The sequence below is a fragment of the Chaetomium fimeti genome, assembly GCF_033439085.1.
Source record: "Chaetomium fimeti strain CBS 168.71 chromosome Unknown B0H64scaffold_5, whole genome shotgun sequence".
In the NCBI taxonomy this organism is placed as follows: Eukaryota; Fungi; Ascomycota; class Sordariomycetes; order Sordariales; family Chaetomiaceae; genus Chaetomium; species Chaetomium fimeti.
In genome coordinates, this window is record NW_026944333.1 from 430,807 (window position 1) to 454,391 (window position 23,585).

The window sequence follows — 23,585 nt, forward strand, 5'->3', positions numbered from 1 at the left end:
CACTGCCCCAAACGCGTGCACGCGCCGCTGCAACTCACCTTACCTTGCCTTGCCACCACCTAACGTTAAGCCGTAACCGAGCGCGAACTGCCAGCGCTGGCCAGTCCCGCTACCTAACACAATTCAGACAACGGACTCGCGCCCCGCGCCACCTAACAAAACATCAATTAGCTCCCGGTCCCGCCGCGCAACCTCCCTACCGCGAGCCACTACAAAGTGCGCCACACTGCTTTCCAGTTCCCCAACCTCCACCACCTAGGGGGAACTACCTTACCTTACCCTACCGAAAAACCACCCGCATCGCGGTCGGGATTGCCGCAAAACCGCACGTCCCGCCACCGCCGCCGCCATGTCGAGCCAGACGGGCAAGTGGCGCGAGGAGCAGGTCCTGGTCGTCTGCCCCGGCTCCCAGACCACCCTCGCCCAGCTCGGCTGCAACGAGCTCACGCCGCCCGTCCACCGCTTCCCCACGCGCATGTTCCGTGACGAGGAGTCCGGGGATTGGAGGCCGCATCATACTTTTAAGAGGAAGAAGGAGGGGAGTGGTGTCGTTGCTGTGGAGGGGGAGGGTGTGGGTGTGGGTGCTGCTGGGGAGGAGGTGTGGGAGTATGTGGAGGATGTGGACTCGGCGGAGGGGGCCGTTTATCCTATCCAGGGTGAGTTTACTCCTTTCGTGCTTTGCCCTATGCGCAATGCGATTGCGATTGCGATTGCAATTGGGGCGTGTTGCCGTATCGTATGGGCTGTGGGTGTGAGTGTGTTTACTAACAACAACGTGCCCTGCAGCCGGCCGCATCGCAAACATGGACGCCTTCCTTGCCTTCCTCGAGCACGTCCACGCCCAGCTGACCACTACCTACCACAACACGCCGGTCATGCTGATGGCCTCGCCGCAGTGGACCCGCCCGGACTGCGAGACCATTACCCGCTACGTCTTCGAGAAGACAAAGACCCCCGCCCTCTGCCTCATCCACAGCGGCGTCGCCACGCAGTACGGCCTCAAGTGGCCCAACATGACCGTCGTCGACGTCGGCTTCGAGAAGGTCGACATCACCTGTATCTACGACGGCCGCGTCGTTTCCCACAGGGATGTCGGGCCCGACGAGGGGGCCAGCGGTGGAGAGGCCTTCACGAGGCGGCTGGTCAAGCTGCTGGAGACGAAGGGCTTCGACCACGAGATGGCCGAGCAGCTGAAGAGGAGCGCCATCTGCGAGGTGCTACCGTATGCGCCTGAGCAGCCGGGGCTTATGGAGCTGCCGGCGGAAACGGACGTTGCGGTCCTGGCTGTGGCCGCGGCGCCGGTGAGCGAGGGGCCAAAGATTGTGGAGCCGGCGAAGAGTGCTGCGCCGGTTGGAGACGATGACGTGAATGGCGAGGCGAAAGAGCCCGATGACGACGGCGTACTGGACGTCGCGAACATTGTCGCGAGCGGGCAGACGAGGGAGTTTTTGGCCAAGAAGGAGAAGGAGAAGGCGGAGAAGGGGAAGCCTGGGCGGAAACCGAAGGACAAGGAGAATGCCGCGGCCGACGCTGCCAAGGCCGCCAGATTACCCAACTCGAAGAGGCTCCGGAACCTGTTCCACTACGAAGAGCTGGTCACGGAGGACGTTCCTGTCGCCCAGCCGGCCAAGGAGAACGGCGTCAAAGAGGTAGCCTCCGCCGAGGGGACGACAGAAGGCGAAAATGGAGATGCGCCCAAGGCAGAAGAACCGGCCACCGAAGAGCAACCACAGCCCGCCGATGCCCAACCAGCAGAAAGCGCCGTAACGGCGACAGAGCGAGTGACCCGCCGCGTGCGTCGCGATATTGAGGTCGGCCTTGAGCGCTTCCAGTTCGCCGACCGCGAAGAAATCGACCGCATCGTGATGGCCATCTACAACGCAGTTCAGGGGATCGAGGACATGTACATGCGCCCCGGCTGCTGGGAAAACATCGTCTTCGTCGGCAACGGCGCCCGCATCCGTGGCCTCCGCGACAACATCCTACAAACCCTACAAGCGCGCCACCTCGTCTCCCCCAGCTCCGCCACCATGTTCACCTCGGAGCTCCCCTCCAACATGGGAACCCCCTCGGGAACGGGCTCCCAGACACCCACCTCCTCCTTCGCCGGCGCCCCGCACCAGCTCCCCACGACCAGCAGCGTCAACCCCCTCCTGCAAGCCGCTACCACGGCGAGCCTGGGCGTGCCCGGCGCCAACGTGGCGGGCTCTAACGCGGGCGACGCCGCCAACAGCACGAGCCACCACTTCCACAGCCAGACCCCGACCAACATTCGTCTGGCACCGCTGCCGGCGTATCTTACCGAGTGGACCAAGCACGGCTTCGAGGAGGCCATGTTCCTGGGCGCCCAGGTCGCGGCCCGCCTGGCGTTTTGCATACACAACTTGGACGCGCAGGGGTTGGAGGCGCAGCGGTTGATGAGTTTGAGTCGGGTTGATTATAAGTGAGTTTTTCTTTTTTTTTCTTTCGGGTTTGCGTTTAGCCTTGGATTGTTTGCTGACGTTTTGTGATAGTGAACTTGGCCCCAAGGGGATCCGGTCGCATTCTATGCTTGGGTGAGGCAGGGCGAAGGATAGGAGTAACAGTTTCGATAGCGCAGCATTGGCTATCCGCAGTGTCTCTGGAGTTTGGGCCAAAATCGTTTCAGAAGCGGAGTGGTGGACTGGCGCAGTTGGTATCGTTTTGGTATGTGAGACTAGATACCTAACCTGTTCCATGAGGGAGCTGAATGTACTCCGGCCGGCAGTGTTTGGGGCTCGATAGCCGAGGACATTAGCAATGCCTCCCAACCCACAACTGCCCCATCGTGACAGTTAGTGGGTGTGTCAATGACCAGGGATTCCATAATATGTGCTTCTACCAACAGCCCCTGACGCCACTCCAGCCAGAAATAGTCTTGCTGGCTAGCATGAATGTTTGCCTCTCGCAATCCCTTGCCTTTCGACAACACCGGTCAACCTAAACAAACCAAAATAGGTCTTGGCCAAACATGGAGGATTCGAACGGACTCGATGCAAAAGGCTGCGAAAATGGTGATATATAACTTACGTTCTGGTTCCTAGTCTTCAACCACTAGGAAACCACCTCGGTAGTACAGTGGTAAGAGTGTGAACCTAGTCGATTTCCCCCCCCGTTGACGCAAACCCGCTCCGGGCCTGGAGAATGACCACAGTCTTCCTTTTTCGATTCCTGGCTGTGGCTTTCCTGCTCGTGTTTTACACCTTTTTCCCCCTCTTGTCGTCCGAATTCTATAACCGCCCGGTCCCGAGCCTTCCTCACACCTCCCACTTACTGGGTAGTCAACTCTTTCTTCCTTCACAGAATCGCGGAGGCATATCAGTAGAACCGAGCTCATCAGCCCTGTCCGGAGGCGCAGAAGCACGGATGCCAAAAACAACCTATGACATCTTACAGCCAAACAAACATCTTGGGAAAGTATGGCTTCTTTGTGGAAGGAGATCTACTGTTGGCGCATCTTGGGACGGACCGCAAGCAAGGTTGAGCAGAGGCTTCAGGTGGGGGCACCTGGTGAGAGGATCTTTGAAGTTTTAGAGCCACGGGACAGGATACGACACGCAGCCTTCTATCTACCGAACAACTACCCTGAGTATACAGGAAAGGAGTACCTAAAATAAACATCATCCCCTGAACATGGGAAAAGGGGTGTACCAAAAGGGTTAGGGTTATATTAGCCGGCGGTTCCTATCGGCGTTCATCAGTGACTCAACCACGACCCCCCCCCCTCATACTCACACAAGATCTCTCCCCATCTTACTCTTTACCCTCAACCTATCCCTCACCAACCCACCTCACCATGACCCGCAAGCTCATCTCCTCCGGCTCGGCCTTCGAGGCCCAGATCGGCTACTCCCGCGCCGTCGTCTCGGGCGACATGGTCTTCGTGTCCGGCTGCACGGGGTGAGCCCCCCTTCCTGTTTGCCCTGTTCACAGGCTTTATCCCATTGTTTGTGGAGACTTTAGTTCATTACTTTACTTACGATAGAGTAAAAACAACAGATACGACTACAAGACGGGCGCCATCCCAGACGACGTGGCTGAGCAAGCCGAGCAATGCATGCAGAACATAGCGGCGGCGCTGACCGAGGCGGGGGCTGGGATGGGGGACGTCGTGAGGGTGCAGTATACCCTGCCGGATACGCGGGATTTTGAGAAGACATGGTAAGTCTTGGGTTTGGGTTTTGGAGATGATGGCGGAGTTCGAAGGTACGATGACACGGGACAGCTGAGACAGTGCAGGCCAGTTCTTAAGAAGTGGTTTGGGGAGGTCCGGCCCGCGGCGACTATGGTTCAGGCTGGGCTGATGGAGGAGGTGATGAAGATTGAAATTGAGGTGACGGCGAAGAAGGGTGATGCCTAGAAAGGGGCAAGTTGGTTGCTGTGGGGGACATAATGGTTAGGTTATAACAAGTCAAATGGACTACCCCTGAGATAAAACATGTCATGAATATTATGCTGCGTATCATTCGTATACCGTCAATCTCGACGAGTGAACCCCCAACAGCGCCTGATTACAACTTTCGCTACCCAGCAATGCCAAAAAAGACCGACAGGTACAGGTATCATCATTGAAAAACCCGCGAAAGGAGTGACCATATCCGTAACAACGCCTCTCCATATACCATACCCCTCATCCCATATTTTCCCCATTTACAACATCAAATCCCACCCTCACTCACTCAACCACCCCCTTTCGGCGGTCCACTCTCCTCCCCGCCACTAATATCCTCCGAAAACACACTCCTCCTCAACGGACTCCCCGGCCCCTGCTGCCCCTGGCCTTGGCCCTGCTGCTGCCCCGCAACCGGCCTCGCCCCGAGATAATCGGCCCCCTCGCCCGGCCCCGCCGTCGCCGTCGGCGGCGACACAACCGCAGGGCTCTCCGCGATCATGGCACTCACACCCCTATCGCCCTCCCCACCGCCCCCGAGCCCGTAGATGGCGCTCGTGCCGGCGCTGAGCGCGCTCACGCCGCTGAGCATCCGCTCGCGGTCGCGCTCGCCGGTGCCGTTTCCGTTTCCGTTCCCGCCGTTACCGTTACTGGTAGGAGCAGCAGCCCCCCCGCCCGCCCCGGGCGCCGTCGTGACCGAGGACACGGTGGTGTCGCTGATCTGGCGCAGGTGGGAGCGGTCGCGCTCCGACAGGTTGGAGATGCCCGAGAGGACTTTGTTGCTGCGGCCCGAGCCTGACCCGGCCGTGGTGATGGTGCCGGTTGCGTTGGTGGGGGAGGCGCCCGCCGTGGTGGTGCCCGTGGGGGAGGTCGTCGCGCTGGTGCCGGCCCCGCCGCCGCGGCCGAGCGCGTCCGAGTCGGGCCGGTAGAAGACGGGGGATTCGTTATCGTGCGGTACGGGGGGTGGGGTTGATTGGGGGGAGGGGGAGGAGGCGTGGTCGGTTTGGTGGGTGGATGGGTAGGTGGTGTTGTTGTTGAGGGAGGCGGTGGCTGCGGCTGCGGCGGTGGGGGAGAGGGCGGCGGAGTGGAGCTCTGCTGGGGGGGAGGTGTCTTTGAGGGGGTTAGTGAGGTTGAATAGAGCCGGGGAATACGGAAGGGGTTGGGGGGGTGTTACCTGGCAACTCGGCTATGGGCACTCCGGTATCCATCATCTCGGCGATTGACATTGGTGGTGCACCGCCAACGCTGCTGTCGACCTCTGTCGAGCTCACAGGCAAATACTCGGACGAGTTGGTCATAGTCGGCGTCTTGACCTCGGTGGGCTGGCCGCGCAGCCAGGAGGCGATGCGGTTGCCGTTGGTGTCCTCAGTGCCGGCTTCACTTGCAGTAGTACCTTTGCGGTGCAGTAGTCTGCGACGGCGCCAGAGGAAGATCAAGACCGCAACCATGGTCAAGAAAACCAGACCTAGGACGACGCCGAGCACTGGTGGAAGGTATGAGGGGACGCCTCCACCTCCGTCCTCGGGTTCAGAGGTCGGGGCATCCGGATTCGTGTTGTCGGGCGGGCTAACCGAGGCATACGGGTAGTAGGTCGTGATCTTGCTCATTGGGTATTTTTCCTCAAAGATGCCCGCAAGCTCTGTCGCATCCCACGACGGGCTTGGGGTCGTCGCCGTGGCGCCCCCGGTCCCGGACCCACCGATCTTGTCAACGACGGCGCTGGGGATTGTGTATTCGGCATATACTGCAGGATCGTACCGACTGAGCCATTGCCCGGTCGAGAGGTTAAACACCCGGATTGTTTCGTCGAGACATGTTGGGAGAAGCGAATCACCAGCTTGGTAGCCCCCGATAGCCAGCATCTGGTCGGGGTATGGAGTGACGCACTTGTGCCCGGCGCGTCCAGCTGCGCCACCAGACGCCAACTTGACCCAGGTGAACGACGGCAACGACAAGACCCAAACTTCGGTACTGAAGGGCTCCGCCGGGTGCAGACCATCGTAGCCGCCATAATAGTAGATGTTGAAGCTCGAACCGTCTTGCGCGCGCGCGACAACGGCGCAGCCGCGGGTGAGCTGACCGGGCCCGTCAGCGGTTTGTTGGCGGTACCACTTTTCGCTGTCCACGTCGTAGATGTCGATGGTGGACATGAACTCCGGGCTTTGTGATGTCTGTCCGGGTTAGAGCCAAAACACAACATAGAATGGAAATACTGACGCTAGCTGATTCATTTTTCGATATCCTGTACGGCTCCGCAAAATCGGGATACACGACGCCGCCTAGTGCTACGAGAATCCCGCGACGGCCAACGGGCACCCAGACGAGTTCTGGGTTTGCTCGCCCAGGGATGCCTTGTAGCGTCTCGTTTTTGAAGGTTTCGGACTGCTGTCTCTCCATATCCAGCGTGATGAGGGTGTCTGACACGTGGACGGCGTCGAATGAGCCATTGGCGTAATCACCAGGCTTAAAGATCATTCCCTTGCTCGCGGAATGCATCCCAGAAAAGTACCACGCCAGGTTTTCAGAAGGCGCACTGGCAGCCCCCCCGTAGGTGATGTAGCGGGTCATGTTCCCAGTGAGCTGCACGTCCTCGAAGCCCGGGAAAAAGGTCCGTTCTGGGCCGTACTCGTACTTTCTATAGCACAGCACCTCGTTCGCTGATGGGTCCGAGGCGCTGTCGGTTCGCGACACCATGCCGCCGTAGAAGAAAATCTCGGCATCGTTGCCCAGGAGGGCGCCGTCCTCGTAAGTTGGGGCGCGGTTGCCGCCGCCGGTTTCTAGCACCCCCAAGATGTCCGATATATTCTGGGTTGTGTCGAATGGCGTGCTGAAGTTGAGCATGTAGATGCGGCCCAGTGGGTTCCCTGTGGATGATCAGTATATATTTCAGCTCATCAGCGCGTCGCCAGTTCGATACTCACCGTCGTCGAAAGGTTCCCCCGTTGAGCGGTCGGCGAACTCGGGTTCCCAATATAGATTCCCGCCGTCTAGATATACCGTGTCCCGGAGAACCGCCGCTAGGTAAAGTTAGATGGAAGGAAGCATGGCATTTAGCGGCAAAACTCACCTCGAAGCTGTTTCCATTGACATATTGTCGTACCGACTTGGTCGGCTTCCCACACTGCCTGGCCGAGGGCAAAGGAGACAGAGATTGTCAACACGGCGAAAAGGCCCGGACCGAACATAGCGATTTCGGGTTTCACGCAAAGACGAAAGACGCAAGTAAAGTGGAATCAAGGACGGCGCCGCGGCCACAGCATCTGTCCAAGTTCTTTGCTGACAGTCGCCGGGAACTGGTCACCCTCCAAAGCGCCCGAGGAATGTCCGGAGATGACAAGCAAGGAGAAACCGCAACAATCCACAGAAACACGAGCCTGCAAACTAACTAGCGGGAGAGCAAACACATGGCTTGAAGCATGAAAGCATGCAAGTCAGCCGGTCTTTGTGTGCACAAGGCCAGACAAAAGCCTCGAGGGACCGGGGTGCCACCCTCCCATCTGGGCACGATACAGAACGGAAGGGGAAGGGAATGCTCGCCAGGGCCGAGTCGAAGAACCCCGCAGGGATCGGCCAATGGTGAACCCTTGTTTGCATGTCCCTGTCAGCCACCATTGTCGAAAAGTGATCGTCGTCTCATTGGGCGGTTGGCCCGCGTGCTGCTTGGCTGTCAGGTTGTGTGGTGTGCAAGCAGAAGAGGGCAGAAAGCACCATACATAGATGAAGCCAACGATCACCGCCACAGCGGAGGGCGTCCCCGGCCGGCCGCGACTTGTCCGGGACGAACCCGCACGCTGAACGGTCGTCTCAAATATGATATCAAACACAGCTGTCTAGTAGGAGGTACTAGCTCCGCTTAAGAGAAGACTCGGGACCAGCAGCCATGGTTTATATGCAAGAGCTCGAAGTGTTGCTTCATTCTGTGCCCGAGTCTTCTAACTGCCGAAGATTGTTCCCTGGAGCTGTTCAGTCAACGCCTTGTCACACACCCGCGAAGCCTTGCGAGGTAATCGGTGAGGCGACTTAGTTTTCGCACGCCAGAACAATGCGTGATGCAACTTGGAAGTGGCTGAGAATGAAGGAGATGGACTTCGGTGCCATCAACCGAGGAATAACGTCGCGTTGCACAACACCGGGAAGAGACTCATCTCGACCGATACCACAGCTGTCCAGCGCTCCGCAGCGGACGGGCGTGTTCGAGCGGAACCAGCCTTTGGACCGCATTGTCAGAATAACTGACATGTCAGCAAGAGCGAGGTTTTGAGCCGAGACGGCCGGTGAGAACGAGGACCCGTTGTCTGGGCCGATTCCACTGGCAGCAAAAGTGATAAAAACAATGAGGAATCGATATCTACGCTGCCTTTATGCCTTCATGCCCTGCTGGGGACGAATCGCGGCCGATGAAGTGTGAAGGTTGACATGTTCGGCGCGACCGGCAATTGCACGAGCGGTTCGTCCCATGCCCGGCCCTCAGCCTTGTGCGCATCAGGGTTCCAACGTGATCGACGCCAGGGAGCTCCCTGCCTGCCGATGCTTGCAAGAGGCAACTGGAGTTTCGACCGGGCAAGGGAGCAATCTGGCTCGCTGACAACCTCTCTTGCGCCAACGACACTCCTCGATTTCTCGACAGAAGGAGAGAGAGTGGGGGGTTGCGCATCTCAGGTCCGTTGGCAAGACGAATGCGCCGAGGGCGTCGTTTTCTTGCGGCTGGTTGGTGGCTCGTCAACGTGGATGTGACGCTGTGTGCCCTGCCCGCAGAACGAAATCACACCCGCCCTCGCCGCCTTGCGGTGGCTTGAAGTGGCAAACTGCCGGATCTCGCTTCTCCGGGTTTGCGGTACGCGCCTCTTGATATGGATAATAATCGTGAGGTTACGGATAGTTGGGGATTGATTGCTGTTCTGGGCCGTTCGTCGGCAACGGCGATGCCGTCAGGGCGTGTTTCCGTGCGCGGTGGAGCTGCATCCCAATAATATACAGAATTTTGCTAGTGCTCACTCTCCCGTCAGACGCAACCCGCATTGAATTCCCTCGTGAGAGGGGAGACGCGAAGATGTTGCGACCGCCAATGCTGGCTGTTTACCATCATGTGCCCAACCGGGCTCGTTGCTGGGGAAGAAGAAAAGCACAGAGCGGGGCACAAAGACGGTTACATTGGGGACAGCGGCCCCGCTCCTGCCGGCCACCACAGTGGGTCTCGCTCCATTCCGCCTTCCAGGGCTTGACTGCACTTGGCAAAAAGCCAGGGCGATCATCCAATCACTGATCGCCAGCTGCCCAAGCTCCTTCCCGACAGGGATGCCTTCCCGAGGCCCAAGCTCCCGGCCGACCGCTCCTGGACTTTCCTCGTCTCTTCTTTTACCTGAGTCCTCTCAAGTGAACAACTGCTTTGGGATGTGGAATTTTCAGATGACACACCACTCAGGCCCTCGAAGGGACCAGGAAGAAAGGCCCGAAAATGCGCAGAAAACGAGGAATTGGGTCACCACGCCGAGGTGGCCCCAGCCCATCTCGCCATCATCCATCGGATCTCCAGCCACGTCTCCCACTCACTCAGTAGCTGCACTTTGCAAACAACCAACAGCGAAAAACTAATGGACTAGCTCGCTGATCAATTTTGGCAACAAGCAACAAGGTAGGTACATACCGCAGTTGGCAGCTGCCCTGCAAGGCACCGCTGCCGGGAGTTTGCTGTCACGGCTCAGAATAACCAGAATGAGCAGCCGAGTCCAAGCAGTCACAGCAGCTGCTGTGGGATCAGAGACGATCATTTTCAGGAACCCGGGTTCGTATATTTTTTGAGTGCGACCATACTCGGCCGTGCCGTGCTTCCCATTCGATCCCAGTGCGGGGGAACCAAAAACTCGCTCGTCTCTGCAAATTTATCGACTGGATGGTGTGGCTCAAAGAGGCTCGCCCGCTTCCGGATTCCCGTGAAGGAGGGGCTGACCACCGAGAGCCACCGCTATTGAGCTTGTCAAGCCGTCAACGACTCAGCCTCCCTGGGCTTGACAGACCAGTCATCATTGCACCCGCTTTCCAGCCTGGTCTTCGCTCCCTGTCCACTCACCAACCCCGCCAAGAGTGCAACGTTTAAGTCGCCGGATGCTGCTGGAGTCAAGAGAAGGCAGCAATCTTTCAACTCGCTGCTCTCGTCGGGTCGGTCTGCTCATCCCTCGTTCTGTCTGCCACGCGGCATGGCCGTTGAGGCCCCGAAGTGCCCGGGACCAGGACAGCAGGTCGTTCCGACACCAAATCGCCAACAGCGATCCAGCGTGCTCCCAATGGCCACCTCGTTGGGATGAGCTTTGGAGGGGGTCGTGGTGTGGCGCCGCAACTCCTGCCAGACTCGTTCGGGCCTGCGGCTGGCGAGGAGAATCACCCCGCGTCATTGGCTTCCCGTGTTCCGGGCGGGGGGCCGAGATGCCCAGGTACTGGGTTGCGGTGGGTGAGGTTGTTGTCCCCACGAGCAAGGGTAGAGCTTCCACCCCGGCAACTGTGCCTTGCTATGATAGGAAAGGCGGGATGTGCGTTGCTTTCGGGCACCCTCCCCGTCGCGCGAGTTCCTGCGGATTGTGTGCTTCCCGAGAGGTGGGAGCTCTTCCAGCTCTTTCTTTGTTTTCCAGAGCTGCCTCTCTTCCTCGATAGCTTTGCTACGAAGTCGCGAGTTTGTCTGTCAGCTCGAAGCTCGAAGCTCGAAGCTGCGCCGATCGAGGAAAGCCCGACAGGAGTGATACTATTTTTTACCATTGACTGGGCTGCTCAACGGCCCTCCTCGGCAGGTGTTTGCTCGCTCCGCTGGGCTGTGATCTCGTTGCCCTGCCAAGCCTCCACGCTGCTGGGTCATTTCCCCTCCGAGGACGAAGTATCCCCGAGCTTACCCAGCCTTATATGCTCGGCACGCGCCGCAGCCTCTCTCGACTTCCGCCGAGCCCTCTGCCCATCCCGCTCGCTGCTCTCACACTCGCTCCGGTCTGACACCACTTCGTTCGTTCGTCGCGTCTGGCCCAGCTTAGGATACAATGCTTCTCACGAAGCTCATACAGGGCCTCGGGGCCTTGTCCCTTGTTCATCTTGCGGTTGCTACCGAGGGACACTTCCCGAAGGCCAACGAGACGGAGGAGTCGCATGGGGCGGATAAGGGCCATGACAGTGGTTATGATACCGAGTGTTTTGGATGTTGCAAGACCATCACCAAGTGGCACACCAAAACGCACACCGAGACGCACACCAAAACAGACACCTCGGTTAAAACACACACGGAGACGGAGATCGAGACACACACGGCCACTGTAACGTATGCGATCCCAATCCCAATGCGCGTGCCTCTCTAACAGCAGAGCAGCGAGACCCTTCCGGCCTCCACGGTGACGGTCACCGACACAGAGACCGCCATCGTGAGCTGGGCAACGACTCAGACCAACGAGGTCGAGGTCACCGCCACTGTGAGTTGGGCAACGACCCATACCAACGAAATCGAGGTCACCGAAACCGCAACCGTCACGCAGGAGTAAGTGGTTGCTAGTCCATTGTAACTTGGCCGCGCTGACAAGAACAGAATCACCGAGTACCTGACGACGACGGAGTTCTCCACTTACACAACAGTAAGTTTCTCGACCTGTAACGACTTCCCAGCTAACTCTCCCAGTCCTACCCCGTTACCGAGACCACAACGGTTTGTAAGGGGTATCCTAAGGAATGCGAGGTTAGCACGACCACGAAGTGGAAAACAGCAACTGAGACCGACACCATCGTTTCGACCTTTGTGACGACCGTCATCACGGTTGTTCCCACGACGGTTCCCACGACGGTTCCCACAACTGTGGTAGTACCGACAACTCTGACCAATACCATCACGACTACCGAGCTGGTGCCGACGACGTTAACAAGCAGCACCACAGTGACCGAGGTCGTCACGCTTGTTACTTCGTATCCCGTCACGGTAACCGACAGCACGACTATTTATTCCACCGAGACGTCAGTGGTGACCACGACGTCTGTGTCCACTTTCACAACCGTCAGCACCTTGACGACAGTGAGGGAGCTCACAGACACCGTCACAAACACCGTCACAAACACGCTCACGGACACGGTTACGAATACCCTCACGGATACCGTCACACAACTCACGACGCTTCCCGCTTCGACCATCACCGACGTCATCACCACGGTCCTCCCTGCCATTACCATCACGGTTACCATAGATGGGGAGGTTATCACTTCCATCATTCCTGGGCCCACGGTCACCCAAACGACAACCACCACTCTCCCCCCGGTTACCGTCACCGCTCCAGGGTCGACAGTAACGCGGGAGATCTCTGCCTGCCCTGCTCCGACGAATTCGGTCCCCGTCACGCGCACCCAGACGACAAAACGCCAGCTCTGGGGCTGCGACCCTGGATATGTTTGCATGGTGCCAAAGCCTCAGGGCTGCAACGTGTGGGCCGAACCGCCGAGCAACGATTACTTGTGCGATTCTCGGTACTGCCAGCCGGCACCAAACTTCACGCCGGTCGTGTGGCCCGATAACGAGACAAGCTACTACCCCCCGGTCGAAGGATACTTCGACCTTAACCCCAACGCTTTCGGCCTGAGCTACGATATCTTCGCCGCCCCCGAAGAGATCGTCACCAAGATCGATGGCAAGAAGACGACCATCACCACTGGCAATTATGCCTCGCAGTCCGACCTCACCCACTACCCACCGGCACCGACGTCCACCATCACGAAAGTGGGGTCTTATGGTCGCAGCCTCCGTCTCTCGAAGCGTGATGAAACCATCATCCCACCAGTTTGCTACGATGCTTGCAACAACGCCTATCGTGAGACCCAGAAAATGGGCCTGGTCGACGAGCTCTGCGAGGCGGGATCTGCTTTCATGGACGCACACGATACATGCATTGGCTGTTGCGATGCCAACAGCAATGCCGACCTCAAGCTCACTCTCCGGTCCATCGAGAATCCGTTCGAGCTGGTCTGGACCCTCTGCGGCCTCCAGCCGGGGGAGCCGCAGCAGTCGTCCACCGACCTGCCGCCGCAGACCCAGGTGACCGAGCCGCCGCCGGTCTTGACCAGCTCGCAGGCCCCGCCCAACACCGAGACCGACCCCGTGCCCATCACCAGCAGCACCGCCGACGAGCCGGAACCCACCCCTTCGTCGACCGAGCCTGAGGCCACGCCCACGCCCACCCCCACTACCGCCCCCACTACCACCACCGCGGACGAACCCGAGCCCACGGACACCGAGACAGAGACCCCGCCGGGCGAGACGTCCGAGTCCGAGTCTCCGGCCCCGTCATCCACGGGCGACGGTAACAACGGTGGCGGTGGCGGCGGCGGAGGTGGCGGCGGCGGAGACGACGAAACGACCACGCCGGCCCCCACGGGCACGCTCACCTTCCAGACGTCGACCACCGGCCAGCCGGCGACCAGCTCCTTCGCCACGGCGGCGGCTGGCAGGCTCGTGCCGGGTGCCCTGGTCGGGAAGAGCGGGCTGGGGAGTGCCCTGGCCGGGTTGGTGGCTGTGTTGTTCTTTCTTTAGGTGAGGCAGGGGTTTGTTGGTTGTTGGTTGGTGATGTTTTGCGCTTCGCTTCTAATGCTTAATCTTTTTTTTTTGGATTGGATTTTGGATTGTTTGTTTTTTTATATTATCCCTTCTTTCCACCCCGGCTACCTGGGTGTTTGGGGTCGGGGGTGGAGGGATGGGGATGATGGGAGGGTTTCAAAAGTGCACATGGGATTAATGGTTTGGGATTGGATGGTTACTGTTCCGTTTCATTTTTGGATTGTTTGGGATCGGACAGTTGTTTGATCTTGAGATCCAGTCCTGTGGGACGGACAGACGAGACGAGAGACGGAAAAGGGGATTTACGATCATCACACTTCACGACACTCCTTACGTGTAATGTCTTATGCCGCTTGTGGCGTTTTGTTTGGCTTCTTTTTTTGGCAAGATACCCCCGTTCTGTACTCGTCGCTGAGGCTGAGTATGGACATGTCACTCTTTTTTCACTGCATGATCTGGGACAGGGAGGAGGAATCAGGGGATGCATCGTCAGTCTTTACTGAGTATACACTGTATGGGAAGCAGGGGCGAGAGGCGATAGGAGATTTGGAGAGGGCGAGCAAACGTTGGGGGTTCCTCGATATGGAGGGTTCTACCTAATTGGGGCCTGGCTAGGTTTGGTGGTTGTTGTTTGTGTCCTTGTGTCACACACGCACACCCCCATCTCGGGCCGGCGAAGATGCGCAGCAGTAGAATGAGTTGAAATGAAATGAATGAATCTCGATCACACCATCCCAGTTCCTATGTCTCATGCTCGTCATGTCGCGTCGTGTGGTTGCTGCCAGCGTTTACCTGCACGGTACTTGCTCTTGAGCCAGTGCTGTTGGTGCCGGGTCCTCGGCATGTTTGCTCGGCACAGCTTAGGGTCGCATCTGGACGACTGCGGCGCGTCAATAGTTGCGTTTTGCTCAATAGGGTCTCATTTCGTTTAATCGCCGGGGGGTGGTGGGAGGTGTGTGGACGGGAGGGGCCGCAATGGGGTCATCTGCTCGGGTGGTCGCAACCGGGTGTTGTTGGTTGCTCTCGCTCTTCGGATCGCCGTGTCGGTCACCGGTTCAGGCACCGTCACATATTACCCGGCACAACATATTGGGAATTTGGGTAAAGATGTGTGGTAAACTAACTCCACGCCCGTGGAACCATCACACACACAGACACACACACACACACACACACATCGCCACTGCTGATGGTGGCTGGTGTGCTGGTGTGCTGGCTGGTGGTGGTGTCTTACAACTTGATTACCCTGAGTCACCACCCCTCCACCTTGACAGGCACATGCAACAGTCCATCGCCCGGCAGCTTCCCCGCGCGGATGTTCACCTGCAGGGCCTGGTGCATCAGTCTGGGCTCGGCCAGCCCCGCGTCCCGTTCGGTCCGCCAGCTTACGAAGTCGGCCTCGGATGTGCCTGACTTGAGGTGCTTGTTTTGCGTCATTTGCTCGGCCACGGTTGAAGAGGCTTGCGGGGCGGTGCGCGGTGTTTTGGGGGGGTAGTCGTGGCCGGTGTAGATTTTAAAGGCCGGAGGGAGGGTGAAGAGTTTGGTGGCTGTTTGGTAGCTGTGTTGGGTTGGTGAGTACGGGTCACTTAGTTTTTAAATGAATGGGAAAAGGATAATGGACTAACAGGTCGTTGGCGTCGCCTCCGGGGAAGTCGCAGCGAGCGGAGCCGACGTCCGAGTTGAAAATTGAGTCACCGCAAAAGATGTTTTCTAGAGACGTTAGTAGAGTGTATGGAACGAGACTGATGACATATTTCGAATGAGTGTTGGGTTGCGGTCTCGAGTCAGGGGCAGCAATGTGACAACAGAGTAGAAAGGAGAACTCACTCCCAATCAAATACCCCATATGATCCGGCGTGTGCCCAGGCAGGTGCACGGCTTTGGCTTCCAGTTCTCCGACGTGGAAAATCTCATCATCCTCTAGCAACTTGTCAAAGGCCCCCTCGTACTCCTCCCTCGCGATACCATATCGCTTCGCAAACCGCTCCTGAACCCCGGCGATCCGCTTCCCTATACCAATGTCGGGCTTCTTCCCTTCTTTGGAAAGCCGGCTCTGGAGGTACTTTGCCGCTGTCAGATGGTCGGCGTGGGCATGTGTCTCGAGGAGGTAATCGACGATGTATCCCTCCTCCTTGGCCAAGGCGAGCAGGGCATCGGCGGACTTGGTGGAGATGGCGTTGCGGGCCGGGTCAAAATCGAGAACGGGGTCGATGATAACGGCGGTCTTGGTGGAAGGGTCGGCTACGATGTACTGCCAGGTCGAGGTTTGCGACTCAAAGACGGTATGGACGATGGGTTCCATGGTGATGGTTGGGGGTACGAGCGGCTGCACGGGAGGTCTGTTCTGAACGGGATTGGATGTCACTTGTATATGTGATGTGGAGTGCATATACAACGTATTGGATGTGATTCTGGCTTTGTGAATGCCCGGTGGTCGAGAATCAAGGGGCAGATATGTTTGCAGACTGAAGCCATTTTCGTGGCGCCATGACTGCAGTTTTGCATGACCTCCGGCGAGCTGGTTTGACGTCGCCGACCTCCATCTCCTTAGAGACCCGGGACAATGAAGGCAGCGGAAGTGGCCGGTCTCAACAAAGACCGAGAGCCGTCCAACTAGACGGGTGCATGACGGAACTGGGGTTGGCATTATCACACAGCATCATAGGAGGAGGGTGAAGGTGAAGACGGCGACGGATCGAGGCACTCGCTCATCTTCGTCCCGAAAAGTGTCCGTTTCCGGTCTGATTCGTCAGATAACAAAGGGTCGCCACCATCATCGCATCATGGTGGTCATGGCTACCTAGGGATGGTGGATGGTCGGTTTCGATTCCAGGGTTCGGGTTTGTTGAGTATGGTGGCATGTTTCAATATTCCGTCGGCGGCTTTGGGCGTCGGTGGGTAGCCGCTGTCGTGTAACCCGACGGCTTCCGATGCGGCATCTTGCTCGGCGATGTGCACCGAGAACCGCGACCGGGATGGGGCCGCGCAGTGCGGCCGTGGACGGGCCGTAAATTTATGGGTCCCCGAGTAGGGCTCCACTTGATCCGGAGTTTCGGGGTTGCTGGGATCGACGAAGAAGCCCGAGGGGGTGGGTGGGTTCATGGTTGGCAGTTCGCCGACCACAAATGGGGGGACCCCTAGAAATTAGTTACCGAGAGGCGGGTCAGCCCTGGAAGCCATTCTCAAGCCTTACCCTTTTGGTTCTGTTCGTACGCGAGGAAAGTGCGGGAGCAGGATCCTTTGTGTCCGAATCCGGGCTTTTGGCTGAGGGATGGCTCTTTCCTTCTCAGAAATATTCCACACTAGGCAGATTTTGAAGACAGCGAGCGGCGGACTTGTCGGGCAGGTACCCCCCATTTCGGGGAGACTCCCTGTGCCTCTCACCTTCCTTCCATGTCATTCCCAGTTCCTCGCCGATGACCGTCGGACCATCGAATGCGCGCACTTCTTCCACTTCACCACGAAACACACTACTGCGAAGACTCCAACCCTTACCCATGAATTCGGGCCCCCTTGATTCCTGATTCGTAATCCTTCGAGAACATGGCACTAAACGCCACCCCTGCCGATGAGTGGTGGCCGAACATTCCCTTTGATCCGTGGTTTTCAGCCCGCTATCCCTGATGCAGGTTCAGTCCGCTGGGAGATCGGAGGGTTTAAGAATGCAGGCCATGGCGTCTGTAGCTGAGCTGTACCTACACTCCCTCAAATCATCACAACGACACTGTTGTTAACCATCACAACAAACCCGCCACAATGAATAACATCCTCACCGGCGCCGCCATGGGCGCCGCCCTGACCACTGCCGGCGTCTACGCCCCAGACGTGATCCTCGCCCAATTCAACTTTACCGACTTCACCATGCTGCAAACCTTCCTCTCCGCCGCCGCGGGCAGCACGTATGTCTTCTCCCCACCATCTCCCCCCCCCCCTTTCACCCACCCCCCTTAACGTCACCCCAAACCCCCACACCACACCACCCACGAAAGAAAACAACAACCCCCCAACTAACCCCCCCTTTTTTCTATCCAAAACAGCCTCCTCGTAACAATCGCCCAAACCCTCCACCTAACCACCCTCCCACCCCGCACCCCCTCCACCCTCACCCTCTTCACCACCCCCACCACCGGCAGCACCACCACCCCTACGGGATTCCTACCCCTCTACAGCGGCAACATCCTCGGCGGCGCCCTGCTCGGCACGGGCATGGCCGTGTCGGGCGCCTGCCCGGGGACGGTGCTGGCCCAGCTCGGCGTGGGCGTCGCGTCGGGCCGGTACGCGCTCGCGGGCGCCGTGCTGGGCGGCGTGGTCTGGGCGGGGGTCGTGCGTGGGAAGGGGAAGGGGAGGGGGGAGGGGGGTTGTTCTGGTGGTGGTGCTGTTAATGGTGGTGATAAAAGGGGGATTGTTACGGGTGGTAACGGGGGAAAGGGGGCTGCGGAGGGCAAGGGAAAAGGGGATGGAAAGCGGACGCGGAGCGATACCGTCTATGAGGCGCTGGGGGTGAGCCGAGGGGTGTTGCTGGTTGGGCTGGAAGCGGTGCTGGTTGCGGCGATTGCGGCGTCGGTCAAATACACCGCCGCGAGCGCTGGCGAGCAGCGGGGGATACCGCCGTATTTGGCGGGGCTGGCCATCGCTGCCGCGCAACTGGTGTCCATGGTGTTGAGGGGGTCGTTGCTGGGCGCGTCGACCGCGTTCGAAGAGCTGGGTGGCTGGGTGTGGGGGTCGAGGAAGTACGCAAACTTGTTGTTCTCGGCGGGAATGGTGGGCGGCGCCTGGCTGATCTCGCAGGCCGTGCCCGCGTTGAGGCCGGTTACCGACGTGGCCATCTCACCTATTAAATCTGTGGTGGGCGGGTTCATGATTGTGTTTGGGTCGCGGATAGCCGGCGGGTGTACGTCGGGGCATGGCATCAGCGGGCTCTCGCTGATGTCCATCTCTAGCTTCTTGACGGCGGCTGCCATATTTGGCGCGGGCGGGTTGACGGGCTTACTGATGGGTTGAGACATAAATATTTGGAAGGCACATACATGGCTTCAACTATCCGTACATATTTCCAAGCTACACTTGTATCTATTATCTTTGGTCCCTAACCTCACGAGGAGCGTTGCACATACTATACCTCCTTACCTTCATCAAATCCGCACAGACAGTGTATTCCATACGAACATAAACTTAGCGTAACTAGGTAGCTATTTCATTCAGTATGAAATCACACTTGACCACCCCCCACCCCTATTTAGTCCCCAGCCTCGGCAACCTCATCGGCAACACCAACAAGAACCCGACCACCGCCAGCGCGGTGCAACACAGAAACGTAATCCGCAGCGCCGCCTCATAGCTCTGCACGACCGGCTCTCGGTACTCGACAGGCAAGTCGCGAATCGCCTCGACCGACTTCCGCACCAGCGCCACGACCTCCTCCTTCTTCGGCCCCGTGACTAGCTCGTCTAGGTAGTACCATAGCGCGTTCTGCACAACCAGCGAGCTGCACGCGACCCCAAGCACCTGCCCCAGGCTGCGCCACAGGATCAGCGTGCTCGTCACCACGGCCTGCTCGCGCTGCTCGCTGACGGTCAGCAGGGCCATGAAGGTGCCGGGGAACTGGAACCCGGAGCCGGCAGAGCCCGGGATGAGGCAGAGGATGTACAAGGCGGTGGGCCAGCCGCGCTGCATGGAGGTCAGGGACACGGCACCGATGACGCCGAGGGTGGTGCCGAGAACGAGCGGCCATTTCAGGCGGCGGGTGTAGCTGATCAGGAAGCCGGTTGCTGTGCCGCAGGCGGAGGCGACGCCGGAGGACACGACGAGGCGGAACCCTGAAGTTGTGGCGGTTGTGAGAAGGACTCCCTGGAAGAAGAGGGGCCTGTGTTGGGGTTAGACTGCTGCTGGTGTGCTGAAGCTAGAAGGGGGAGAGCTTACACGTTGAAGAGGATGGCGTTGGAGATGAGGGCGGCGATGTGGTTGGAGAAAATCAGGTTCATGTATGGCGACTTGAGGATGAGATGCAGCGGCATGATGGGCTTGACGGCGCGAGTCTCGACGTAGAGGAATGGGGGGAAGAAGATGGCGAAGCCCATGAGCGAAGCGATGACAAAGGGATGCGACCAGGGGAGCACGTTTCCGCCGAGATTCTGAATCGTTAGCGACAGGAGCCTGTTATGACCGGGCCAAGAGACTTACCAAGCCCAAGATGAGGGAGGTCACAGAGGAAGACAACAGGATGGAGCCCTTGAAGTCAAACGTACGCATCGCCTCGCGCACCGTCTGCTTCTTCTTTCCGTCTAGGCCTAGATCACTTGGGACGACGAACACGGCGACGATAAGACAGAGCACAATAATCGGCACCTGTATGCCGAATTCCCAGCGCCAGCCGAGATAATCTGCCATGGCACCACCTAGAGCCGCACCCAACATGGAGGCGAAGCCGTAGGTCATGTTTACATACGACTGGAAAGCACCACGGATCCTATTCCAGTCAGCATTTCTTTCTATTGAGTTGTCGAAGAGGGCTGCTCACTCGATCGGCACGGTATCGCTCACGATGATACTTCCGAGCGCCATCAACCCCCCAGCTCCGAACCCACACACGGCCCGGGCAATAATAAAACTCGTCATGCTCTGCGCCAGGGCGCACCACACTGTCGCGAACAGGAACACCACGATCGTGAATACGTACGGGCCCTTCCGCCCAACCGCATCTGATAGACCGCCGAGAATGGGCTGGAAGCTGGTCGAGGTCAACAAGAATGCCGTCGAGAGCCACGAGGCCGAGTTACTGCTCCCAAAGTAGGACGTAATTACGGGATGGCTCGACGCCATGATGGTGCTGTCGAAGCAGGCGATGAAGTAGCTGGCGTTGATCTGGATAAAGAGCAACCAGAAACGGGTGACGGAGACGCCGCCGAGGTAGGGGTTTTTGCTCTTTGAGTTCTTGTCGAGATCCTCGGCGGGGTCTAGAAGAAGGGGAGTCTCTTCATCCGAGATAACCTCACCTTCTGAGGTCTTGGCAACCGCACGGGGAGTGCTTGGATGACGCCGGCCACGATAGGGGCTCAGAGTGGCGTCCCGGCGCCGGCTCCGGCTACGGCTGTGAACCCGAGTGTTGCGTAGCATACTGTGCTGGAAGGACTCGGGCTCTAGAAACGCCGCGGAAGACTGAACGGACCGCGAGAGCAACATGTCCAGCTGATTGGGGTCTATGTCTTCGCTGCCGGAGCTGGCTGAGCCATCGTCGTCTCGGGACCGGCGCCGGGACGGCCGGGTGCGGCTTGATGTGGGAATCGGCTCGGCACCGGACATGGGTCCCGAGCAAGCGGTATCTGCTCTCTCGGTCGTCATTGCTAGTTCTTGTCTTCCTTTGATCAGTTTGATTTGGTGGAAAAGCTTGGCCGGCGAGGCTGGGCAGACCGAGATGAGGTTGGAGTTTGCTATATCCGTGAAATCGCCGATGACTCCTTCGGTCTCGGTCACGAAACGCATCCTTCCGATCTTCGGTCCGCGCTCCCCAGCCTTCCTGTCTGGGTAAGCTGGTGGTCATCGGATCCTTGCATCTTATCCCCAATCGCAAGTTGGGTGGGGTCCAGCCCGCATCGCAACATCCTCAACCGCTTTCCTCTGCGTGGTGTGCAGCATGCGGCCACCCAAGTGCTACCCCCGCTACCCCCGCTCATATGTCGGTCAGTCACAATGAACCGGGCCGTTTCCAAGGCAACTCTGCGGGGCAATCTAGACCCCGATCATTCACTGCATCCTTCCTGTCAAAATTCTTTTTAAAACCGGTGTGTGGAGCAACCCCCGAAGGCGGCCGCTGTTGATACAAAAGCTGGTATGCTACGTGCGATGATGATGATGCAGAGTCTATGTGCTGTGACTTGCTAGCGCAGCAGGGACCAGTATGCCGGCCCCGGTGATGCCGCCGTCGTGACAGGGAGTCAGGACAACCTTGATGGGCGCTTGTGCATTGAACTCGCGGTCTAGAATTTCGTCGATGAGTCCCTGCGTGTCACCTAGGTAGTCCTGGAAGTGTTGTATGCAACCGCCTGTGTAGCCAACCGAAAGCACTGTCTGCCCGGCGCGTGCCTGCTCGGCGTTGGGCTGTGGTATTTCTTCGGCACATCGCAGGAGTCCCACAGTCGAGGCGGCGATGATACCGGCTGCTCGTACCTCGATAGCTTTCGCGATACGGTAGAGGACATTGGCCAGCTCAGCCGTCCACCGGAACAATGCGTCTTCTGGCGCGAACTCTCGCTCGAGCTGTTGGAGCATCGGACCCCTTGTGCTTTTGGGCCGAAGGTGACTAATGAAGGTCGTCGGAAGGCCAAATCTTTGATGTAGCTTGTTCGGCAGGAGGCTAATCGGCAAGCCCAGGACAGCCCCGTAGTAGTCGATGAATATGAGGCGCGCCAGTTCGCCCAAATATCTCCCAGCAGTCATGTACTCGAGTGGCTGGAACCCCGGGATTTCACCGGCCTGATCCAGTTCGGTGTCCCACCGGCTGATGAAACCGAGCTTCCGGAGGGGGGGTGTCGTACCCCTGATACTCCATTCGGTATTGACGGCAATCTTGACATCTGAAACCTCCTGGCCGGGTAGAATACTGATAGAGGCCGGCCGTTTGCTTTCGTGCAAGGTGCTCAACTTTAGAGGCAGCGTAGCGTTACACCCGGTGCCAACTATCAAGCCCATGGCGGCCTTCTGGTGTGCCTGAACGGGAAACTGGTAAATGAACGACACGAGGGTTGCCACGGCGTCATTGGCAATAGCTGCAATCCGGATGGGGGGCATGTCGGCGGCCCGGTGCTTCTCGTAGCCCACCGTAAGGTGCGCCCCTAGGTCCAGGTTGGACGTCACGGCAAATCCCTTGCCCATGGGCATGAGAATTGCCTTCGAGAGGGATTTCTGCTGCATGGGGAAGCTGAAGGTCACCCCCATGGGAAGCTCAGCGGCACGGGGCACAGCCAACGTTTCACAGCCCTTCCGCACCACCTGAGCGACCTGCTCACCTATCCAGGAGAACAAACTCTCTGAATTTTGGTTTTTCAGGTGTTCCTGGATGGGCCATGACTGTTCGAGGAGACGATTTGGCTGGTAGCGGTCCTCCGCTCGGTGTTCTAGGGTACCATCCCCGGATAATAGCTCCACGAAACCGACACGCAGGTTCGACCCGCCGCTAGGAAGGTCAGTGGGGGAACCCGGGACGGGTTTCAGTGCCTTACATGTCTATGGCAAGAAATCTGCGGCACGTTAGGGTCGGTGATACGATGCATGTTGGCGCTGGGAAACCCACCGGCCTTGGTCTCTGGTAGTTGGACGCAAGACGGACTCGGATATCGGAGTTGGTAGGAACTGATCTGAGGCCTCGGCAGATAAATGACGAAAAGTTGATGTCATCTCATGCGAGAGTTTTATTACATTGTCGATGTCGATGGCCAGGGGCTGCAAGAAATCGTCCAGGGATGGGGTTGCCATGTTTGGTCGCCAAAGTTGAACTCTCCAAAATTAACACTGCCCAATGTCCACCGTAGAATGGAAATTAAAACGAGAGAAAAAAATGCGCAAAGAGCAAGTCCCGCTGTTCACTGTGTACGATGCCCGGGGGAAAGATCGGATAACTAT

The 23,585-nt window shown here is 58.3% G+C and overlaps 7 protein-coding genes across 7 annotated transcripts; 4 read left to right on the forward strand and 3 right to left on the reverse strand.

The window, feature by feature from the left end:
* Positions 1–2,993, forward strand: B0H64DRAFT_343039 (uncharacterized protein). Its single transcript, XM_062801269.1, has 3 exons — positions 1–656; positions 787–2,443; positions 2,514–2,993. The coding sequence occupies exons 1-3, from the start codon at positions 350–352 to the stop codon at positions 2,557–2,559; spliced, it is 2,010 nt and encodes a 669-aa protein (XP_062657454.1). The 5' UTR covers positions 1–349; the 3' UTR covers positions 2,560–2,993.
* A 769-nt stretch (positions 2,994–3,762) lies between these two features.
* B0H64DRAFT_399091 (Endoribonuclease L-PSP/chorismate mutase-like protein) lies at positions 3,763–4,443 on the forward strand. The gene is made up of 3 exons (XM_062803999.1): positions 3,763–3,918; positions 4,018–4,179; positions 4,258–4,443. Exons 1-3 carry the CDS (start codon positions 3,815–3,817, stop codon positions 4,376–4,378), a joined length of 387 nt encoding a protein of 128 aa, XP_062657455.1. The 5' UTR covers positions 3,763–3,814; the 3' UTR covers positions 4,379–4,443.
* B0H64DRAFT_462256 (uncharacterized protein) lies at positions 4,254–7,593 on the reverse strand (the record flags this gene model as incomplete). The annotated part of the gene is made up of 5 exons (XM_062807540.1): positions 4,254–5,518; positions 5,583–6,579; positions 6,626–7,272; positions 7,330–7,425; positions 7,476–7,593. 5 exons carry the CDS (start codon positions 7,591–7,593, stop codon positions 4,698–4,700), a joined length of 2,679 nt encoding a protein of 892 aa, XP_062657456.1. The 3' UTR covers positions 4,254–4,697.
* A 3,647-nt stretch (positions 7,594–11,240) lies between these two features.
* B0H64DRAFT_176023 (uncharacterized protein) lies at positions 11,241–14,056 on the forward strand. The gene is made up of 4 exons (XM_062798851.1): positions 11,241–11,702; positions 11,751–11,915; positions 11,964–12,009; positions 12,054–14,056. Exons 1-4 carry the CDS (start codon positions 11,428–11,430, stop codon positions 13,944–13,946), a joined length of 2,379 nt encoding a protein of 792 aa, XP_062657457.1. The 5' UTR covers positions 11,241–11,427; the 3' UTR covers positions 13,947–14,056.
* A 1,000-nt stretch (positions 14,057–15,056) lies between these two features.
* On the reverse strand, positions 15,057–16,914 carry B0H64DRAFT_399102 (beta-lactamase-like protein). Its single transcript, XM_062804000.1, has 3 exons — positions 15,798–16,914; positions 15,596–15,680; positions 15,057–15,528 (listed from the first exon to the last, which is right to left on the reverse strand). The coding sequence occupies exons 1-3, from the start codon at positions 16,615–16,617 to the stop codon at positions 15,222–15,224; spliced, it is 1,212 nt and encodes a 403-aa protein (XP_062657458.1). The 5' UTR covers positions 16,618–16,914; the 3' UTR covers positions 15,057–15,221.
* Positions 16,915–17,607: 693 nt separating this feature from the next.
* Positions 17,608–18,971, forward strand: B0H64DRAFT_462262 (uncharacterized protein; the record flags this gene model as incomplete). Its single annotated transcript, XM_062807541.1, has 3 exons — positions 17,608–17,869; positions 18,008–18,293; positions 18,399–18,971. Exons 1-3 carry the CDS (start codon positions 17,727–17,729, stop codon positions 18,969–18,971), a joined length of 1,002 nt encoding a protein of 333 aa, XP_062657459.1. The 5' UTR covers positions 17,608–17,726.
* Positions 18,972–19,202: 231 nt separating this feature from the next.
* B0H64DRAFT_374796 (uncharacterized protein) lies at positions 19,203–23,438 on the reverse strand (the record flags this gene model as incomplete). The annotated part of the gene is made up of 7 exons (XM_062802369.1): positions 19,203–19,833; positions 19,890–20,101; positions 20,151–20,436; positions 20,488–21,487; positions 21,842–23,139; positions 23,186–23,203; positions 23,257–23,438. 7 exons carry the CDS (start codon positions 23,436–23,438, stop codon positions 19,203–19,205), a joined length of 3,627 nt encoding a protein of 1,208 aa, XP_062657460.1.
* Between the last annotated feature and the right edge of the window lie 147 nt (positions 23,439–23,585).

What these genes read in the sequence shown, in the direction of transcription:
- B0H64DRAFT_399102 (XM_062804000.1), bottom strand. Translation starts at nt 16,617, where the DNA reads ATGCCAACCCCAGTTCCGTCATGCACCCGTCTAGTTGGACGGCTCTCG. An exon ending in TATGGGGTATTTGATTGGGA is followed by an intron (nt 15,681 to 15,797) that starts GTGAGTTCTCCT and finishes TAACGTCTCTAG; the next exon opens with AAAACATCTTTTGCGGTGAC. An exon ending in GGAGGCGACGCCAACGACCT is followed by an intron (nt 15,529 to 15,595) that starts GTTAGTCCATTA and finishes AACCCAACACAG; the next exon opens with CTACCAAACAGCCACCAAAC.
- B0H64DRAFT_343039 (XM_062801269.1), top strand. Translation starts at nt 350, where the DNA reads ATGTCGAGCCAGACGGGCAAGTGGCGCGAGGAGCAGGTCCTGGTCGTC. An exon ending in GGCCGTTTATCCTATCCAGG is followed by an intron (nt 657 to 786) that starts GTGAGTTTACTC and finishes CGTGCCCTGCAG; the next exon opens with CCGGCCGCATCGCAAACATG. An exon ending in TTGAGTCGGGTTGATTATAA is followed by an intron (nt 2,444 to 2,513) that starts GTGAGTTTTTCT and finishes GTTTTGTGATAG; the next exon opens with TGAACTTGGCCCCAAGGGGA.
- B0H64DRAFT_176023 (XM_062798851.1), top strand. Translation starts at nt 11,428, where the DNA reads ATGCTTCTCACGAAGCTCATACAGGGCCTCGGGGCCTTGTCCCTTGTT. An exon ending in ACACACACGGCCACTGTAAC is followed by an intron (nt 11,703 to 11,750) that starts GTATGCGATCCC and finishes ACAGCAGAGCAG; the next exon opens with CGAGACCCTTCCGGCCTCCA. An exon ending in ACCGCAACCGTCACGCAGGA is followed by an intron (nt 11,916 to 11,963) that starts GTAAGTGGTTGC and finishes TGACAAGAACAG; the next exon opens with AATCACCGAGTACCTGACGA.
- B0H64DRAFT_399091 (XM_062803999.1), top strand. Translation starts at nt 3,815, where the DNA reads ATGACCCGCAAGCTCATCTCCTCCGGCTCGGCCTTCGAGGCCCAGATC. An exon ending in TTCGTGTCCGGCTGCACGGG is followed by an intron (nt 3,919 to 4,017) that starts GTGAGCCCCCCT and finishes TAAAAACAACAG; the next exon opens with ATACGACTACAAGACGGGCG. An exon ending in CGGGATTTTGAGAAGACATG is followed by an intron (nt 4,180 to 4,257) that starts GTAAGTCTTGGG and finishes GAGACAGTGCAG; the next exon opens with GCCAGTTCTTAAGAAGTGGT.